A 21059-nucleotide genomic window follows, 5' to 3' on the forward strand; every position below is an offset into this window, starting at 1 on the left:
GACAGAAGAATCGCTTGAACCCAGGAGGCGGGGCTGCAGTGAGCCGAGATAGCGCCACTGCACTCCAGCCTGGGCGACAGAGTGAGACTCTGTCTCAAAAGAAAATTTTTTTCATATATATACAATATGTAAAAATTACATATAATATACATATATTCCATCTACGGAGATTGTGGTTAGGGACAGAAGGATGGGTGGGGTGCCAGCATTTTTGCATTTCCAAGGGGTTTTCTGAATTCACAAAGTACTTTCACAAACCTCATTTGATCCTCTTTAAAACCCAAGGCACAGTAAACGGTGAAAGCAGGACTGACAGCTAGTTCTTAGCCCCAAATTTTAACCTCTTCAAAATCCTCTCCCATGTGGCTTCGTAGTTACGCTTACATTAAAAAAAAAAAAATTACCAAAGTTGTTCGCACACTCGAGTGTCTGGTAACCACTTAGGTCGAGGACCCCTGGTCTGGAGTCGACGGGCCTGATCTCGGCTCAGCCACTTCCTTCTGGGGGTGATCGCGAAGATTCAGCGATGACACGAACAAATTCCTAAGCCCGGGGTAATACTGTAAGAAATTTTCAATGTAGCAAAAAGAAAATGTACATTTCTGAGGCTGTCGAGAACCGTTCACACAGCAGCTTCCGGAATCTGCTCTTGAATGAGCGGATCAAAAAGAACACGCACTCCTCCGCGCAGGGAAAGGCGCCGCACTCACGCAAGGGACCGGCCGCGAAGGTTAGTGCGTGGGCGGGGCACAGCGAAGTGGGCGGGGGCCTTGCCGGGGCGGGGCTGGCGCCCGGGACGGTCGCGACGTAGCCCCGCCCCCAGCGTTGGCGCGAGATCCGAACGTCTGCTGCCGCGGTTCTGGCGTTCCCTGAGGCGCCGGGAGCCTGCGCCGTCGTCCTGCTGGCTTCGTCTCCTCAGCAGCCATGAGGCGGACAGGCCCCGAGGAGGAGGCCTGCGGTGTGTGGCTGGACGCGGCGGCGCTGAAGAGGCGGAAAGTGCAGGTGGGACGCTGGGGGATGAGAGGGCGTTGGGAACCAGGTAGGGCCTGGAGGCGTAAGACGGGAGGAGTTTGGGGGACACCTGGAGATGATGAAAGCGACGTCGGGGACAGAGAAGGGAACAGCGTTGGGGATTCACAGGCGAGAGGGATTGTGGTCTGAAGAAGGTTGAAAAATGGGGCTTGGGGAGGGTGGGAGGGACGGGAGGAAGGAGCGTGCCGTTGAGGGGTGTGGAGGAGCGGTGCGCAGGGAGGGGCGGCGAGGGTTCAGGTGTGGGAGAGGCGGCGAGGGTTCAGGTGTGGGAGAGGCGGCGAGGGTTCAGGTGTGGGAGAGGCGGCGAGGGTTCAGGTGTGGGAGAGGCGGAGGGAAAGTTCGCTCGGAGCAGTTGAACTGACCAGGCTCCCTAGGAGGCCACAGTCCCTGCGAGACGTCCTAGTAGAGGCTGGAGCATTGGGAGATGGATGCGAATGCAAATTTGGGAAATTCTCACCCCAGGGTCTGTTTCCACCCAATTTGCCAAGTTTCAGGCCATCTACCTGCCCAGAACCGGTAACTTTGAGGGGAAAAGTAGAAGCTATGGGAAGGGGAGCTGGCCTATGTACTGAGCAGTCACTGGGTGCCGGATACTGCATTAGATACTGAATATGCGTTATATGTATCGTCATTCTTACTGGGAATGAGGAAACTGAGGTTCAGTAACTCACCTAGGCCCGCCTAACTAGAAGGAGCTGGAAATCACACTCAGGTCTGTCACCTAGGCAAGATGCTCTTCAGTCACTGTAAAGAAACAAAAGTGCAAGATAATAATCATTCGTGTTTATTGAGCATTTTATGCTGGTGCTAAGTGTTTTAGGTATGTTACCTTGTTTGGTACAATTCTATATGGTAGATAGTGTAATGATACCCATTTTACATATGGAAAACAGGCTCAAAACAGACACTAGGGGCAGGATTCTTGCTCTCAGGTTGCTCACAGTCTTATAGGGAAGAAAAGCGGTGTATAAATAATAACAATACCTAACCTTTATTGAGTGCTTTCTGTGTGTCAGGCACTTTGCCGAGACTTTATACACTTTATCAATGGCAGGTACTCACCAAAATGCAGTAAAGTAGATTTTGTCATTATCCTGGTTTTATAGATAAGAAATTTGATCGTTTTATTATTATTATTTATTATTATTTTTATTTTTTGAGATGGAGTCTTGCTCTGTCGCCCAGGCTGAAGTGCAGTGGCACGATCTCAGTTCCCTGCAAGCTCCACCTCCAGGGTTCACGCCATTCTCCTGCCTCAGCCTCCTGAGTAGCTGGGACTACAGGCGGCCACCACCACGCCCGGCTAATTTTTTGTATCTTTAGTAGAGACAGGGTTTCACCGTGTTAGCCAGGATGGTCTCGCTCTCCTGATCTCGTGATCTGCCCGCCTCAGCCTCCCAAAGTGCTGGGATTACAGGCGTGAGCCACCGCGCCTGGCCTATTATTATTATTATTATTATTTTTGAGATGGAGTTTCACTCTTGTTGCTCGGGCTGGAGTGCAGTGGCACAATCTAAGCTCACTGCAACCTCTGCCTCCCAGGTTCAAGCAATTCTCCCGCCTCAGCCTCCCGAGTAGCTGGGACTACAGGCGCCCGCCACCACACCCGGCAAATTTTTGTATTTTTAGTAGAGACAGAGTTTCACTATGTTGGCCAGGCTGGTCTTGAACTCCTGACCTCAAATGATCCGCCCGTCTCGGCCTCCCAAAGTGCTGAGATTACAGGCGTGAACCACCGTGCCCGGCTGATTGTTTTATTTTTTAAAAAATTATGAAAATGGCCAGGTGCAGTGGCTCACGCCTGTAATCCTAGTACTTTGGGAGGCCGAGGCGGGAGGATCACCTGAGGTCAGGAGTTCAAGACTGGCCTGGCCAACATGGTGAAACCCTGTCTCTCCTATAAAAAATACAAAAATTTGCCGGGTGTGGTGGCAGGTGCCTGTAATCCCAGCTACTCGGGAGGCTGAGACAGGAGAATTGCTTGAACTCAGGAGGTAGAGGTTGTAGTGAGCCAAGATCGTGCCACTGCACTCCAGCCTGGGTGACAGAGCAAGACTCAGTCTCAAAAAAAAAAAAAAATCAAAATGTGCGATAGCTATTTATTACTTCTTGAATTAGGAATAAGCCGTTTGTACCCTTTGAATACATTCTTGAATGACATGGGATGCGTAGGAAACTTGTATACCACTTTGATTTGTTAGATAATTTTGGAGACAGGGCCTCAGTCCGTCACCCAGGCTAGAGTGCGGTGGCGTAATCACGACTAACTACAGCCTCAACCCCCCCGGGCTCCAGGTGATCCTCTTGCCTCAGCCTCCCAAGTAGCTGGGACTACAGGCATAGTGCCACAATGCCCAGCTCATTTTTTGTATTTTTTTTTTGTAGAGATGGGGTTTCGCTGTGTTACCTAGGCTGGTCTTGAACTCCTGAGCTCAAGTGATCTGCCCACCGTGGCTTCTCAAAGTGCTGGGATTACAGGTGTGAGCCACTGCACCCAGCCACCAGTTTAATTTAGAAAGAGGACAGAAATAGAATTAGGAAGAGTTCAGGAGAGAAAGAAAGGTAATATTCCACAGGGAAGAGGAGAGCCAATATTTGTCTCTCTGTCTATAATTCTGTTTTTGTTTTTTTTTCTGAAATGAAGTCTTGCTCTTGTTGCCCAGGCTGGAGTAAGTGGTGCGATCTCAGCTCACTGCAACCTCCACCTCCCAGGTTCAAGCAGTTCCCGTGCCTCAGCCTCCAGAGTAGCTGGGATTACAGGCATGCACCACCTTGCCCAGGTGAATTTGTATTTTTAGTAGAGACGGGGTTTCTCCATGTTGGTCAGGCTGGTCTTGAACTCCCAACCTCACGTGATCCGCCTGCCTCGGCCTCCTGGGATTACAGGCATGAGCCACTACGCCCAGCTTAATTTTGTTTTATTGTTTGTTTGTTTTTTTTTTTTTGAGATGGAGTCTTGCTCTGTCACCCAGGCTGGAGTGTAGTGGCATGATCTTGGGTCACTGCGGCCTCTGCCTTCCAGATTCAAGCGATTCTCTGCCTCAGCCTTATGAGTAGCTGGGATTACAGGCGTGTGCCACCATACCTGGCTAATTTTTGTATTTTTAGTAGAGACAGGGTTTCACCATGTTGACCAGGCTGGTCTCGAACTCCTGGCCTCAAGTGATCTGCCTGCCTCAGCCTCCCAAAGTGCTGGGATTACAGGCATGAGCCACCGTGCCTGGTCTGTCTATAATTCTTATACCCCCAAATCCTGCCTTTTTCCCTGGCAATGTTATGGTGAAAACATTTGTCTTGTTGATGTAGTGCATGACAGGTATGGAATCCTCCAGGATCTCTAGGCTCTTAACTTATTCTGATTTCTAGAGGCCTGGACCTTATGACCATACTCACTAACACCATTTCTCCTTCTTGTTACTTGATTCCCAAAGATACTTGTTAAAATCTTTGGTTCCTGACTATTATCTATTACTCTGACTTCCAACCCAGAGAAGAGTACTAAAGATTCCCTTTCACAAGGTGCCTCTTCCTAGAGTGGCTATCAAATAGGCATACAGTCCTTTGAGTTTTAATGTCAGGGATGGATGGGCAGTAGCTAGTGGCTGTGTTTTTGAAAACATGCCTCTTCCCACTTGATCTCTAAACAGAATTGTTTGCTATTTTTGAGAGAATGAGTAGTTTGTAGTCTGGCCAGTAGACAATAGTAGTCTATGTTTGGAGTGAGTTTGCTTCTCTCCTAATTTGAACTACCCATTTGGCCTCGTTACTTAGGCCTTGTATGTATACTAGATTTGCTTTCATTTTGTTTTTATATTATGAAAATAATATGTTTGTTTAAAAAAAATTAAATAGGACTGTGGCTCATGCCTGTAATCTCAGCACTTTGGGAAGCTGAGGCGGGAGGATCACTTGAGGCCAGGAATTTGGGACCAGCCTGGGCAATATAATGAGACCCCAACTCCACAAAAAATAGAAGAAGTTTATCATGGGTGGAGGAGTGTGGCAGTTTTAATGTATGTCCACAAATTCTTCAGTACTTTTCCTTCTAAAAGATAGAACTTAATTCCCCTTTCCTTGAGCACAGACAGTATTCAGTGACTCCAATGAATAGAATGTGGTAGGTTATAGTGTTAGAATTCTGAGTCTAAGTCTGGCCAACATGGTGAAACGCCATCTCTACTGAAAATACTAAAATTAGCCAGGCTTGGTGACGGGTGCCTATAATCTCAGCTACTCAGGAGGCTGAGGCAGGAGAATTGCTTGAAGCTGGAAGGTGGAGGTTGCAGTGAGCCAAGGTTGTGCCACTGCACTCCAGACTGGGTGATAGAGTGAGACCCCCTCTCAAAAAAAAAAAGAATTCTGAATCTAGGTCATAAATGACATTGCAGCTTTAGCTTCATTGTCTCTTTGGGAGAAGCCAGCTGTCATGTTGCGAGGACACTCAGGCAGCTCTGTGGAGAGGTTCATGCAGTGAGGAGCTGAGGCCTTTTGCCAACAGTTGTGTGAGTGAGGGAGTCATCTTGAAATTGGATACTGCACCTCTGGTTGATATTTTGAATGCAACCTCACTAGACTGTGAGACAGACCCACCCATCTAGGCTTAACCCAAATTCTTCATGCACAGAAGTTGTGAGATAATAAATGCCTGGCTGGATTTCAGAATTGCCATTGACTGGTGACCCACTTGTACCTCTTATTTCCCCCTTTTTGAACATGTTGTCTGTAACAGTTATGCCTGTTCCAAATTGTGTGTTAGATGTATGAGGGAAGATAATTTGTCTTTAGTTCACAGGCCTGCAGATCTAAAGGAACTGTATTTAAACTACATTTTTGGACTTCACGTGTACCAGTTTTAGATGCTAGTATCCTTGATATTAAGCTAATGCTATAAAGAGATGAGATTTTTGTAGAGTTTTGGGAGGGAGGGAGTATATTTTGCATATGGGAAGAATATAAGTAATTTGGGGCCAGAAGGTGGACTGTGATGGTTTTAAAATATGTCCACACTCTTCCCTTCAAGAGGTGGAGCTTCATTCTCCTGCCTTTATGTTTGGATTGAACTTAGTAACTTGCTATTTATTTATTTATTTTTTTGAGATGGAGTCTCGCTCTGTTGCCCAGACTGGAGTGCAGTGGCCTGATCTTGGCTCACTGCAACCTCCACCTCCTGGGTTGAAGCAGTTCTCCTGCCTCACCTTACGAGTAACTGGGATTACAGGCGTGCACCACTATGCCCGGCTAATTTTTGTATTTTTCATACAGACGGGGTTTCACCATGTTGGCTAGGCTGGTCTCAAACTCCTGACCTCAGGTGATCTACCTGCCTTGGCCTCCCAAAGGGATTACAGGCGTGAGCCACCGCGCCCGGCTGTATCTTGCTTCTAATGAATAGAATATTGCGGGAACTGATGGTGTGTGATTTTTTTCAGATTGGGTCATAAATGGCTTTGTGACCTCTTTTGACTGCTCACTCTGGGAAAAGCTAGCTTCCATGTTGCTACGTGAAGCCTGCTAACAGCCATGTTAGTGAGCTATCTTGGAAGTGGGTCCTTTCAGCCCCAGTTAAGGCTTCAGATGATTGTAGCCTGAGCCAACATCATGAATGCAACCTCTTGAGAGACCCTGAGCCAGAACCACCTAGCTAACCACCCTGAGAAGCTGTGTGAGATTAATGGTTTTTTTTGTTTTGTTTTTGTTTGTTTTTTGAGACTGAGTTGCTCTGTCACCCAGGCTGGGGTGCAATGGCACGATCTCAGCTTACTGCAAACTTCGACTCATGGGTTCAAACGATTCTCCTGCCTCAGCCTCCTGAGTAGCTGGGATTACAGGTGCCCACCACCACACCTGGCTAATTTTGGTATTTTTAGTAGAGACGGGGTTTCACCATGTTGGTCAGGCTGTTCTCAAACTCCTGACCTCAGGTGATCCGCCTGCCTCAACCACCCAAAGTGCTGGGATTACAGGCATGAGCCACCACGCCGACCGAATGTTTATTGTTTTAAGCTTCTAAGTTTTGTGGTAATTCATTACAAAGCAATACAACACTAATACAGCTAATATTAAGAAAGATTTTGTGAACAATATTTGGAGACTTTAATACCCACTTTCAATCATGGATATCAACAAGGAAAAAAGATTTGAACAATACTATAAACCAGGTAGACCTAACAGACAAAAATATAGAACAGTCTACCCAACAACAGCAGAATACATAGTCTTCTCCATGACACATGGAACATTCTCCGCAAATACTAGGTCACAAAACAAATCTCAATAAATTTAGAAAGATGGAAATCATACAAAGTATTTTCTCCATAATGGAATGAAAGTAGAAATCAGTAACGGAAGAAAAAGTAGAAATTCCACAAATAGGTTGAAATTAAACAGCACATTTCTAAATAACCAAGGGTCAAAGAAGAAATCAAAAGGAAAATTTTAATAGAAAGTACTTTGAGATAAATGAAAACAAAAATACAATGCACCAAGATTTATGGGATGCAACTAACACTATGCTTAGAGGGATATTTATAGCTGTAAACACTTTTATTAAAAAGAATCTTGGCCAGGCGCACTGGCTCACACCTGTAATCCCAACAGTTTGGGAGGCTGAGGTGGGTGGATCACCTGAGGTCAGGAGTTTGAGACCAACCTGGCCAACACGGTGAAACCCTGTCTCTACTAAAAATACGAAAGTTAGCTGGGCGTGGTGGTGGGCGCCTGTAATCCCAGCTACTCAGGAGGCTGAGGCAGGAGAACTGCTTGAACCCAGGAGGCGGAGGTTGCAGTGAGCCGAGATCGTGCCATTGCACTCCAGCCTGGGCAACAAGAGTGAAACTCCTGTCTCAAAAAAAAAAAAAAAAAAAAAAAAAAATCTTAAATAACCTAATCTTTTACCTTAAGAAACTAGAAAAAGAAGAGCAATCTAAACCCATAGTGACCAGAAGGAAGGAAATAATACAATTTAGAGTGAAAATAAATAGTAAAGAAAAAAATCAACATCAAAAGTTGGTTCTTTGCAAAGATCAACAAACTCAACACACCTTTAGCTAGACTGATCAAGAATAAAAGAGAGCACAGTGGTTCACACCTATAATCCCAGCATTTTAGGAGGCTGAGGTGGGAGGATCCCTTGAGCCCAGGAGTTCAAGACCAGCCTGGGCAACATAGGGAGACCCTATCTCTACCAAAAAATACAAAAATTAGCCTGATGTGGTGGTGCATGCCTGTAGTTCCAGCTGCTCAGGAGGCTGAGGTGTAAGGATCACTGAACCCAGAGAGGTTGAGGCTGCATTGAGCGGTGATTGAGCCACTGCACTCCAGACTGGGTAACAGAGTGACACCCTGTCTCAATCAGTCAGCAAGAGGCCAGGTGAGGTGGCTGAAAAAACCCTATCTCTACTAAAAATACAAAAATTAGCCAGGCATGGTGGCGTGCGCCTGTAGTCCCAGCTACTCGGGAGGCTGAGGCAGGAGAATCACTTGAACCCGGGAGACAGAGGTTGCAGTGAGCCGAGATTGTGCCACTGCATTCCAGCCTGGGCGACAGAGTGAGACTGTCTAAAAAAGAAAATAAAAAGAGATAAAAAGAATTATAAGAGAATACTATAAACAACTGTATGCTAACACATTTAGATAACTTAGATGAAATGGACAAATTCCTAGGAAGTCACAGACTACCAAACTTGTCTCAAGAAGAAATAGATAAAAATCAACTGACTGTAAATGTAAGGGTTTACTTCTGGACTTTCAGTTCAATTCCTTTGGTCTATAGACCTATAACAAAGAGATTGAATTAGTAATTTTAAAACTTCCTGCAAAGAAAAGTCCAGGTCCAGATAGTTTCTCTGGTGAATTCTACCAAACATTTAAAGAATTATATGAATCCTTCAGACTTTCTCAAAAAAATAGAAGAGGAGGGAACACTTTCCAACTCATTTTGAGGCCAGTATTACTCTGATACTAAAACTAGACCAAGATATCACAAGAAAAGGAAATTATGGTCTGGTATCCTTTATGAATACAGATACAAAAATACTCAACAAAATACAAGCAAACCAAATTTAGCAACACATACAAAGGATTATAAATCATGACCAAGAGGAATTTATCTTAGGAATGCAAGGTTGGTTTAAATTTGAAAACCAATTAATATACCATACTAATAGCATAAAAGACAAAAACCACATAATCATCTCAATAGACACAGAAAAAGCATTTTGACTGACATAATTTTGTGATTAAAACACTCAACAGACCAGGAATAAAAGGGAATTTTCTCAGCCTCACAAAGGGCATCTATGAAACCCAGTTAACATCATACTTAATGGAAGAAGACTGAATGTTTCCACTTCCTAAATCAGCAACAAGACAAAGATCTTGCCACTTTGTTTACCATTGCACTAGAGATTTTATGCAGGGAAATTTAGCAAGAAAAAGAAATAAAAGATATCCAGATTGAAAAGGAAGAAGTAAAATTATCTGTTTGCAGAAAATATGATCTTATGTATAGAAAATCCTAAGGAATCCACTTAAAAAATTAGAAAAAATGAGTTCAGCAATGTGACAGGATACAAAAATCAATTGTACTTCTATATGGTAGGATTTTATCCAAAAAATGAAACTAAGGAAATAATTTCATTTACAATAGAATCAAATAGAATAAAATACTTAGGCATAAATTTAACAAAACAGTGTAAGACATACACTGGAAACTATAAAACTCATTGAAAGAAATTAAAAATGTAAATAATGGAAAGACATTACATGTTCATTGATCAGAAGACTTAATCTCAAGATAGGAATACTCCCCAATTGATCTACAGAATCAGTGCAGTCCTTATCAACATCTCAGTTGTCCTTTTTGCAGATATTGACAGTCTGATCCAGAAATTCATGACATCCGAGGGATCTAGAAAAGCCAAAACAAGCTTGAAGAGTAACAAAGTTGGAGGAATCAGATGTACTGATTTCAAAATTACTATACAGTTATAGTACTTAAGATGGTTCGATACTGTCATAAAGGTAGACATATTATAGACCAAAGGAATTGAAAGTCCAGAAGTAAACCCTTATATTTATGGTCAGTTGTTTTGTTGTTGTTGTTGTTGTTGTTGTTTTTAGAATCAGGGTCTCAATTTGTCACCCAGACTGGAGTGCTATGTTCACACCCAGAATGCTGATGTGATCATAGCTTTATTGAGATATGATTCATATACCATAAAATTTGCCCATTTAAGTATGTACCCCCAAGAGATAGGAAAACGTATGTCTGCACAAAAACTTGCACACAAATGTTCTTAGCAGCGTTTCTCGTAATAGCCAAAAAGTGGAAACAATCCAAGTAGTCATCAACTGATGAACATCAACTGGTAAACAAAATGGTATATCTAGGGTTGAGTTCAGTGGCTCATGCCTGTAATCCCAGCACTTTGGGAGGCAGAGATGGGCAGATCACTTGAGGTCAGGAGTTCGAGACCAGCCTGACCAACATGGTGAAACCCTGTCTCTATTAAAAAAATACAAAACTTAGCCAGTCATGGTGGCAGGCATCTGTAATCGCAGCTGCTCAGGAGGCTGAGGCAGAAGAATTGCTTGAACCCAGGAGGCAGAGGTTGCAGTGAGCCAAGATTGCATAACTGCACTCCAGCCTAGGTGACAGAATGAGACCCTGTCTCAAACAAACAAAATAACACAAAATGGTATATCTGTACAATGGAATATTATTTGGCAATAAAAAAGAGTAAAGTATTGATACATGCTACAACATGGATGGACCTCCAAGCATTAGGCTCAGTGAAAGAAGCCAGTCACAAAAGACCAGATATTGTATGATACATAAAAGGCCCAGAATAGGCAAATCTGTAGAAAAGAAAGTAAGTGATTTTCTGGGCCTGGGGTGGGATGGGAATGAGGAATGACTGCTAAGGCTAGAGGGTTTCTTTTGGGGGAAATGAGAACTGTTCTAAAATTAGATTCGGTGATAATTACACAACTTCATAAGTATACTAAAACTTAACTGTATACTTAAATGGGCAAATTTTATGGCATGTGAATTGTATCTCTATTAATAAAGCTGTAAAATGAAAAGAAAGACGCTTTGTGGAAGAGTTAGACCTTAAACGAAGGGCCAGATTTTGTTGAAAAGCAATGGGAGTGCAGTGGGACAATATGAATAGTGCCACAGAAGCAGGAAGTATAAGGGATGTTTGTGAAACACGAAATAAAAGTTAAGGAGTCTTGAAGACCACTGTAATTTTTGACAGCAACTGCAAGTTTGGGGGTCCCCAAAACCATTCTCGGGTTTCATAATTTGCTAGAAGTACTCACAGAAGTCACTGAAAACTGTTATGGTTACAGTTTATTGCAGTGAGGAGACACAAATGAAAATCAGCCAATGGCAGGGGCATAGAGAGCCAAGTCTGGGAGAATCCCAAGCCTAAATCTTCCAGTGTCCTCTCCTAGTGAAGAAATAGACAATGCCAACTGCTCTCAGCAGTGATATGTAACAGTACACCAGAGTACTGCCAATCATGGAAGCTTAACTGAGCCTTGATGTCCAGAGTTGTTTTGGGGGCTCAGTCACATGCATGTGGTTGACTTACCTTCCTGCTGACTTTAGTTTTCAGCCCTTATAGAGGTCATGCTGTTAATGCATGGCCTAAAGACCCCTCCATAAATCACATTGTTAGCACAGATTATTTGGTGTGGCCCAAGGCTCCCAGGTTAAAAAACAAAACAAAACACTCCTATCAGGTGGGACATTCCAAGGATTTAGAGATTATCTCTCAGGAGCTGCCAGGCTGCCAGGCCTCTCCTTGGGTAAGATTCTTTTTTTTTTTTTTTTTTTTTTTTTGAGACGGAGTTTCAAAAAATCTTTTTGCCCGGGCTGGAATGCAGTGGCACGATCTCGACTCACTGCGACCTCCATCCACCTCCTGGGTTCAAGCGATTCTCCTGCCTCAGCCTTTCATGTAGCTGGATTACAGGCGTGCACCACCACCAACCCAGGCTAATTATTTTTGTAGTTTTAGTAGAGACGGGGTTTTACTGTGTTGGGATTACAGGCACAAACTACTGCAACTCGCCAAGATTCTTTACTACATAGGGAATAATTCAATTTGGCTAAAGTGTAGACTATTCCCTGGAGTTGAAGGTGGGCTTAGGAGGGTAAACTAGTGCTATGTTGTTGAAAATTGATGGAAGGCATTTGTTGTCATGGGAGCTATCTCTTAAGAAGATTAACCCATTAGTGGTTATTTGAGAGTGTGTAGTATCCTGACAGGTAGGCTAGAGGAATTTGGAGGATACTGCTGAAGTTTAGGTAAGAAATAACAAGAGCTTAGTCCAGGATGGTAGAAGTTGAAAGTTGTTTATTTTTGGTTGTTTATTTTATTTTATTTTTGAGACAGGGTCTCACTCTGTCACCCAGGCTAGAGTGCAGTGGCATGATCTCGGCTCACTGCAACCTCTGCCTCCCGGGCTCAATCGATCCTCTCACCTCAGCCTCCCAAGTAGCTGGGACCACAGGCATGCGCCACTGTACCTGGCTAATTTTTTTGTATTTTTGGTAGAGGCTGGGTTTCACCATGTTGCCAGGCTGGTTTTGAACTCCTGAGCTCAAGTGATGTGCCTCCCAAAGTGCTGGGATTACAGATGTGAGCCACTGTGTCTGGCCAGTTGTTTATTTTTATTTTGGTTTATTGGTCTCTCTATATATAAAAGTATAGGTACGCTCAAGAAGGACCTAAATAGGCTTAGTAGGGGATTGCTTAAATGTTTTTTAAGGCCGGGCGTGGTGGCTTATGCCTGTAATCCCAGCACTTTTGGAGGCTGAGGTGGGCAGATCACTTGAGGTCAGGAGTTCAAGACCAGCCTGGCCAACATGGTAAAACCCCATCTCTACTAAAAATACAAAAAAAATTTAGCTGGCATCATGGCACATGCCTGTAATCCCAGCTACTCGGGAGGCTGAGGCAGCAGAATCACTTGAACGTAGTAAGCAGAGGTTGTGGTGAGCCAATATCGTGCTACTGCACTCCAGCCTGGGTGACAGAGTGAGACTCCGTCTCAAAAAAAAAAAAACAAAAAAAAACACAAAACTGTTTTTTAGGCTATAATTTTGGTCCAGTTATTTGGACCAGCTCTCAGTGTCTTTTAAAGCCCTTTTGCATCTTCACATATGATTACATTTAGCAGCCGGAAATTGGTACCTGAGTAGGTAAAGGACAGAGAAAAATAAAAATAGAAAATGTGACTTGAAATAGTATTTGGAAATTGGGAGAATAGGTATATAGCTGCTGATTGTATCCGTATACTACAATACTTCTGTTGGAAGTTAACACTTTCCAGGGGGATCCAGGATTTGCTCCAGGGTGAGGATTCTTCCTCCACTGCATTTCAGTTGAGGCACAATGGTCGTCTTTCTTTTATAGGACTGTCATCTCTGTGACTGAGAGAGCCACATGCAGCCACTGCTATAATGGAAGTAGTTAAAATAAGAGAAGAGTTAAACAGATCTTCAATAAGTAGTCCTTATTAGAGCAAAACTGAGAGTAAATGTACAATGACCTCTGACATGCACGCATTATGTCCTTTAAGTGAAAAAAATCTCATTAGCAGGGAGTACCCTTTTTTGAGATGGAGTTTTGATTAGCTGCCCAGGCTGGAGTGCAGTGGTGTGATCTCACCCCAACCACTGTCTCCCAGGTTCAAGCAATTCTCCCGTCTCAGCCTCCTGAGTAGCTGGGATTAGAGGCACCCGCCATCATGCCTGGCTAATTTTTGTATTTTAGTAGAGACAGGGTTTCACCACGTTGGCCAGGCTGGTCTTGAACTCCTGACCACAGGTGATCTGCTCGCCTTGGCCTCCCGAAGTGCTAGGATTATAGGTGTGAGCCACCACACCCGGCTTTTTTTTTTTTTTTTTGAGATGGAGTCTCGCTCTGTTGCTCGCCGGAGTGCAGTGGCCCAATCTCTGTTCACTGAAGCCTCCACCTCCTGGGTTCAAGTGATTCTCCTGCCTCAGCCTCCCAAGTAGCTGGGACTACAGTTGCATGCCACCATGCCTGGCTAATTTTTTGTGTGTTTTTAGTAGAGATGAGGTTTCACTATGTTGGCCAGGCTGATCTCGAACTCCTACCTCAAGTGATCTGCCTGCCTTGACCTCCCAAAGTGCTGGGATTACAGGCATGAGCCACCACGCCTGGCCTGGGAGCACCCTTTTATGAGACTTAGTAATGCCAGTGGATGTAGACATATCAGGTCTCCAATTAGGAATTGCGATAGAAGAAATTTGCTTTTCTCCTTTCCCCATTGAATTTTCATGAGGTTTAGATGAAAAACCAATACAGGGTGGTGCTCGAGAAGATTCCTGCAATAAATTTGTGTTGTTAGATTACTTTGGGATGGAAAACTTCATAGTTCTCTGTGGGTGTACGCTTCCATCCCATCTGTGTTCTGGACCTTATCTGTGACATCAATTATAGTGACAGGAGCTCATCTTAGCTTGGATCACAGCATGAGAAAAGCCTTAGTGTTTTCTGACAGCACTATTGCTGTTGTGCTGAAAATGTAATGAGTAGCTATAAATAAAATGAAAACGGGAAATCCTTCCTGCATATCTACCTTCCTAAAGTATTTATTGAATTGAGTACCTATTATGTGTATTAAGCTATATTAAGTTCTGTGCAGGATAGGAAAAAGGTATGTGAATTACATGCTGATGCCGGGATTTTGTAGGATGATAAGTTTTCAGACACCAAGTGATAAATGGCCAGTTCAGAAGAGGAAGAGAACACACATCGCTGGGGGAATCAGGAATGCTTGGTGGTAAGCTGAAGAGTATGTTTTGGAGCTGGGTGTAAAAAATGCCTTTCTCTGTGAGGCATACAAATGAGGAGGTTGGAGGCCATCAACAGGGACTGACATATAGTTCAGTATTATGTTATGGGATGCATGGAGGGCTTTTGGTAGTAGAGAAAAAGGTAAACTGGAATCATCAATGTGTGCAGTGTGAATCTACACTTTATGCTACAGGTAGTAGAGAAACTTGACAGATTTTGAGCAAGATGACGTGATCACAGCTGTACTTTGAGATTAATCTAGAAGTTATGTGGGGGATGAATTGAAATAGGTGGTGAATGGAGGCCTGACCAGCTAAGAGACTATTGTCATAGTTTAGGGCTAGGCAAGAGTTTATGAGATCCTAGACTAAGGTAGTGTGTTTTCAGTTCTGCAGAGAACTAAGAGAGGTTTGAAGTTGAAGAAAGTTTTGAATGAATACTTTGTTACTAATTCAACAGAGCTAACTTAAGTTGTTGGAGATGTATAATGATGAGACCCCTGATAGCTTTTCTTGGTAACACTTCTTAAACAATCCTCCTTAGGGCATTCTTATGAGGTAGCGTCATCCTTTCAACCTGACTCAGTGAGGTATGACAGTGCTGACTAAAAGGTTTTCATCCTAAATATCATCAAATTAATGCTGGGAAAGACTAAAAGGAAAGAGGGACTTGGTGATGATGCTCTCAGTGACTCTAAAAGTGGAGACGAATGGGTAGGGGCCCTGGGAAGCATAAAGGAAGAAGGAGTGTGGCAAAAGGAATAATACTTTCATGTATGTCAATGGTGGAACATGAGACTTCATATACAAATTTAAGACCAGAGTGACCATTATGAAAAAAGGAAGTTACATCAAATTATGTACTAGAGTTGAAGGTCATAGTGAATCATGAAAAAAAAAAGGAATTATATTTGTTTGAATCAAAATTTTAAGATAAACTTAGAGATAAATTATCAGAGAGATAAAAGATAAAATAAGAGCTAAACTGAATTTAAGTGCTGTGGAACCACGAGAACATTTTCTAATAGTGAGAGGAGTTATGTATATGATCCCAGCTCTTTTTTGATAATAGATTTGTTGAGCATAAGAAAGGGTCACACTTGGCCGGGCGCAGTGGCTCACACCTGTAATCCCAGCACTTTGGGAGGCCGAGGCAGGTGGATCATGAGGTCAAAAGACCATTCTGGCCAACATGTTGAAACCTCGTCTCTACTAAAAACACAAAAATTAGCCAGGCATGGTGGTGCACACCTGTAATCCCAGCTACTCAGGAGGCTGAGGCAGGAGAATCGCTTGAACCCGGGAGGCGGAGGTTGCAGTGAGCCGAGATTGCGCCACTGCTGCACTCCAGCATGGGCAACAAGAGCGAAACTGTCTACATAAATAAATAAATAAATAAATAAATAAATAAACAATGAAACTTGCTGCCTTGATGACTCTTCCTTTCATGGAAGATTTCTCTGCAGCATATGTTGCTGTTTGATAGCATTTTACCCACAAAACTCCTTTCAAAATTGGAGTCAATCCTCTCAAACCCTGCCTTTGCTTTCTCAATTAAGTTTATGTAATATTCTAAATTTTTTGTTGTCATTTCAACAATGTTCACAGCATCCTCGCCAGGAGTAGACTCCATCGCAAGAAGCCACTTTTTTTTTTTTGCTTATCTATTAGAAGCAGTTTCTCATCCATTAAAATTTTTATTGGGAGAGTGTGTCAATTCAGTCACATCTTCAGCGTCCACTTTTAATTCTAGTTCTCTTGCTATTTCCATCATATTTACAATTACTTCCTTCACTGAACTCTTAAATGCTGCAAAGTCATCCACGAGAGTTGGAATCAAATTCTTCTAAATTTCTCTTTGTGTTATTTTGACCTCCTCCCATGAATCATGAATCTTTTTTTTTTTTTTTTCTTCAAACAGACAGGATCTCGCTATTTTGCGCAGGCTGATCTCAAACTCCTGAGCTCAAGTGATCCTTTAGTCTCAGTCTCCTGAGTAACTGAGATTATAAGGCAGCACCACCATGGCCAGATAATCATGAATGTTCTTACTGGCATCTAGAATGGTGAATCCTTTTCAGAAGATTTTCAATTTACTTTGCCCAGATCCATCACAGGAATTATCTATGGCACCTGTGGCCTTATGAAATGTAGTTCTTAAATAATAAGACATAGAAATCGAAATTACTCCTTGATCCATGGGCTACAGAATGAATATTGTGTTAACAGGCATGAAAACATTAATCTTCTTGTACATCTCCATCAAGCTCTTGAGTGGCTAGGAACATTATCAATGAGCAGTAAAATATATATATATATATATATATATATATATATATTTTTTTTTTTTTTTTTTTTTTGAGATAGGGTCTCTGTCACCCTGGCTGGAGTGCTGTGTCATGATCATGGCTCACTACACTCCAGCCTGGGCTCAAGAGATCCTCCCACTTTGGCCTCCCAAGTAGCTGGGACTACAGGTGCATGTCACCACACCTGGCTAATTTTTAAATTTTTTGTAGAGACGGAGTCTCACCATGTTGCCCAGGCTGGTCTCAAACTCCTAGGCTCAAGCATTCTGCCTGCCTCAGCCTCCCAAAATTCTGGGATTACAGGTGTGAGCCACTGTGCCCAGCTAATGAACAGTAATATTTTGAAAATAATCTTTCTAAGCAGTAGGTCAAGAGTGGGCTTAAAATATTCAGTAAACCATGCTATAAATAGATGTGCTGTCATCCAGGCTTTGTTGTTCCATTTATAGACCACAGGCAGAGTAGATATAGCATAACTCTTAAGGCCTAAGGATTTTCAGAATATTAGGTGAGCATTGGCTTTAAATCACTAGCTGCATTAGCCCCTAACAAGAGAATCATTCTGTCCTTTGATGCTTTGGAGCCAGGCATTGACTTCTCTGTAGCTATGAAAGTCCGAGATGGCATCTTCTTCCTATGTAAGACTATTTCGTCTACAGTGACTATCTGTTGTTTCGTGTAGCCACCTTCATCAGTGATCTTAGCTAGATCTTCTGGATAACATGCTGCAGCTTCTACATCAGCACTTGCTGCTTCACCTGTACTTTTTATGTTATAGAGACAGTTTCTTTCCTTCAACCTCATGAACCAGCCTCTGCTAGCTTCAAACTTTTCTTCTGTGGCGTTCCTCACCTCTCTCAGCTTTCATAGAATTGAATTCGAGTTAGAGCCTTGCTCTCTGAATTAGGCTTTGACTTAAGCGAATGTTGTAGCTGCTTTGATCATTTATCCAGACCACTCAAACTTTCTTCATATCAGCAATAAGGCTGTTTTGCTTTCTTATTTGTGCGTTCACTGGAGTGGCACTTTTAATTTCCTTCAAGAACTTTTCCTTTACATTTACAACTTGGCTGTTTGGTGCAAGAGGCTCAGCTTTTGGCCTCTTGGGGCATGTCTTCCTTACTAAGCATGATCATTTCTAGCTTTTGATTTAAAGTGAGAGACCTGTGACTTCTCCTTTGACTTGAACACTTAGAGGCCATTATAGAGTTCTTCATTGGCCTAATTTCAGTATTAAATAGGGCAGCCCAAGGAGAAGGAGAGAGTTGAGGCAGTGGCCAGTGAGTGGAACAGTCAAAACATGCACAACATTTATTGATGAAGTTTGCCATCATATACAGATGTGGTTCATGGTGCCCCAAAACAATTACAATAGTAACATTAAAGATCACTGATTGGCCGGGCGCAGTGGCTCACGCCTGTAATCCCAGCACTTTGGGAGGCCGAGGCGGGCAGATCACGAGGTCAGGAGATCGAGACCATCCTGGCCAACACAGTGAAACCCTGTCTCTATTAAAAATACAAAAAAATTAGCCGGGCGTGGTGGCCGGCGCCTGTAGTCCCAGCTACTCGGGAGGCTGAGGCGGGAGAATGGTGTGAACCCAGGAGGCAGAGGTTGCAGTGAGCCGAGATCATGCCACTGCACTCCAGCCTGGGTGACAGCGAGACTCCATCTAAAAAAAAAAAAATCACTGATCACAGATGTAATAATGAAAAAGTTTGGAATACTGCAAGAAGTACCAAAATGTGACACAAACATGAAGTGAGCACATGCTGTTGGAAAATGGCACTGACGGACTTGCTCAACACAGGCTTGCCACAAACCTTCAATTTGTAAAAACAAAAACAAACAAAAACACATCTTCAAAGCGTAAAGCAAGGTGCAATAAAATAAGGTATGTCTATACTGTATAAAGTACAAACAGCTGCCTTTATTTTGAGGTAGGGATAATCAGTTGAAGGACTTTGTACCTGGGGTCTTTCTCAGTTCCAAATAACCTTTTCTCACACAGTCATAACAGTCCACCGAGATAGAGGTAGATCCTTGAAGCCATGGGTCTTCTAAGAGAGCTATAAGTGGGACAGTATCACTTCTGACCTCACTCTGACCTACGGAAGGTACATCCTTCGGCTCCGGCCAACTTGGCAAAAAGCTTTATTCCCAGATGTTTTGCTAATTGAGGTCTTAGTGTTTTCTGATAATCTGTAGTTTTCTGTAAAACTTCTTTATAGGACTTAGCATACTTATAGTAATTTAAGTAACTATTTATTAGTCTGTTATTCTCTCTTAAGCTATAAACTTTACTGGAGCAGAAAGTCTATTTTGTTCATCGCTATCTTCCCAGTCCTAGCATATAGGTACTCAGATATTTGTTGGCATACTAACCACATTATTTCACATATCTAGGATGTGGCTCCTATAAAATTTAGAGAGCCATGTGCCAGCTTGGGTATCCTCAAATGTGTTGGGTTGGTCCCAAGAGTGAGCACCTCAAGAGAGCAAGGCAGAAGTGCATGGCATTTTTATGACTTAGTTTTGGAAATCATGTATAGTGTTTGTTACTTCTGTCATACCTTATTGGTCAAAGTAGTCACAAAGTACTTTCCAAGTTCAAGGTGAGGGAATAAGGACTTCATAACACTTGATGGGAAGAGTGTCATAGTCACATGAAGAAGAACATGTGAAATGGGAGATCTCGTATTGGCTATCTTTGAAAAAGAATGTTACAGTTGTTTATAATTTTCACCAAATTTGGAAAACTTTTTGGCCCTCATTTCTTCAAACATATTTTCTGTCCCCCTCCACATTGTTTTTTTGAGACTAATTATATGTATGCTTTATATCTCACTGATTAAGACTTTGCTTCTTCCTTTTGTTATTTTTTTCTCTCTGCTTCATTTTGTATAGTTTGTGTTACTATTGTCTTCAGGTTCACTGTTATTTTCTTCTGTAGTCTCCAATCAGTTGTTAAGCTCATCTGTTGAATTTTTTTATATCTTCTATTTTCTCACCTTTTTATGTTCATATTTTCCTTGAAATCCTTGCGCATATTTATTCTATTTTAAGTTAACTGTTAACTTGTCTGCTAATTCTCTTATCTATCACATTTCTGGGTCTGTTTCTATTAACAGATTCACCCCCACCCCAATTACAGTATTTTTCTGCTTCACATATCTAGTAATTTTTTATTGCATGCTAGACATTACAAGTGCTACATTAAGTATCTGGATATTGTTGTCTTTAAAGAATATTGGCCAGGCATGGTGGCTCACACCTGTAATCCCAACACTTTGGGAGGCCAGGTGGGCAGATCACCTGAGGTCAGGAGTTCGAGACCAGCTTGGCCAACATGGGTGAAACCTCATCTCTACTAAAAATACAAAAATTAGCCAGGCATGGTGGCAGGCACCTGTTGTAATCCCAGCTGCTCAGGAGGCTGAGGTAGGAGACTCGCTTGAACCCGGGAGGCAGAGGTTGCAGTGAGCTGAGATTGTGCCATTGTACTCCAGCCTGGGCGACAAGAGTGAGACTTCGTCTCAAAAAAAAAAAAAAAAAAAAAAGAATATTGAAAATTGTTTTGGCAGGTAGTTACTTGCTAGTCAGCTTGATACTTTCAAAGCTTGCTTTTAAGCTTTGTTAAGGCAAGTGTTTGGAATAGTTTTTGCTCTAGGGCTGGTTTAGCTCTACTACTAAAGGATGATTTTCCTTAGAGCTCTAATGAATGTCCCTGGTATTCAAGGTCGTCCTGTCCGGATAGTGGGAACGCAGATGTCCCCCAGCCTGTGTGAGCTCTGGGAATTGCTCAGCTTGCAATTCCAGTTTGCAGTTTCATTGCCTGGCTTTGTGGGGTTTCACCTAATACATGTGTAGGTTAGTA

The 21059-nt window shown here is 42.8% G+C and overlaps 1 protein-coding gene across 1 annotated transcript in view; it reads left to right on the forward strand.

Annotated features, from left to right (window-relative positions):
• Positions 1-814: 814 nt before the first annotated feature.
• Positions 815-21059, forward strand: part of AUNIP (aurora kinase A and ninein interacting protein) — a 41918-nt gene continuing 21673 nt past the window's right edge. The window contains exon 1 of the mRNA XM_063714279.1: positions 815-1002. Within this exon, the coding sequence (XP_063570349.1) occupies positions 925-1002 (78 nt within the window). The 5' untranslated portion in view covers positions 815-924. The remainder of the gene's footprint in view (positions 1003-21059) is intronic.

Source organism: Pongo abelii, chromosome 1 (assembly GCF_028885655.2).
Source record: "Pongo abelii isolate AG06213 chromosome 1, NHGRI_mPonAbe1-v2.0_pri, whole genome shotgun sequence".
NCBI classification, from domain to species: domain Eukaryota; kingdom Metazoa; phylum Chordata; class Mammalia; order Primates; family Hominidae; genus Pongo; species Pongo abelii.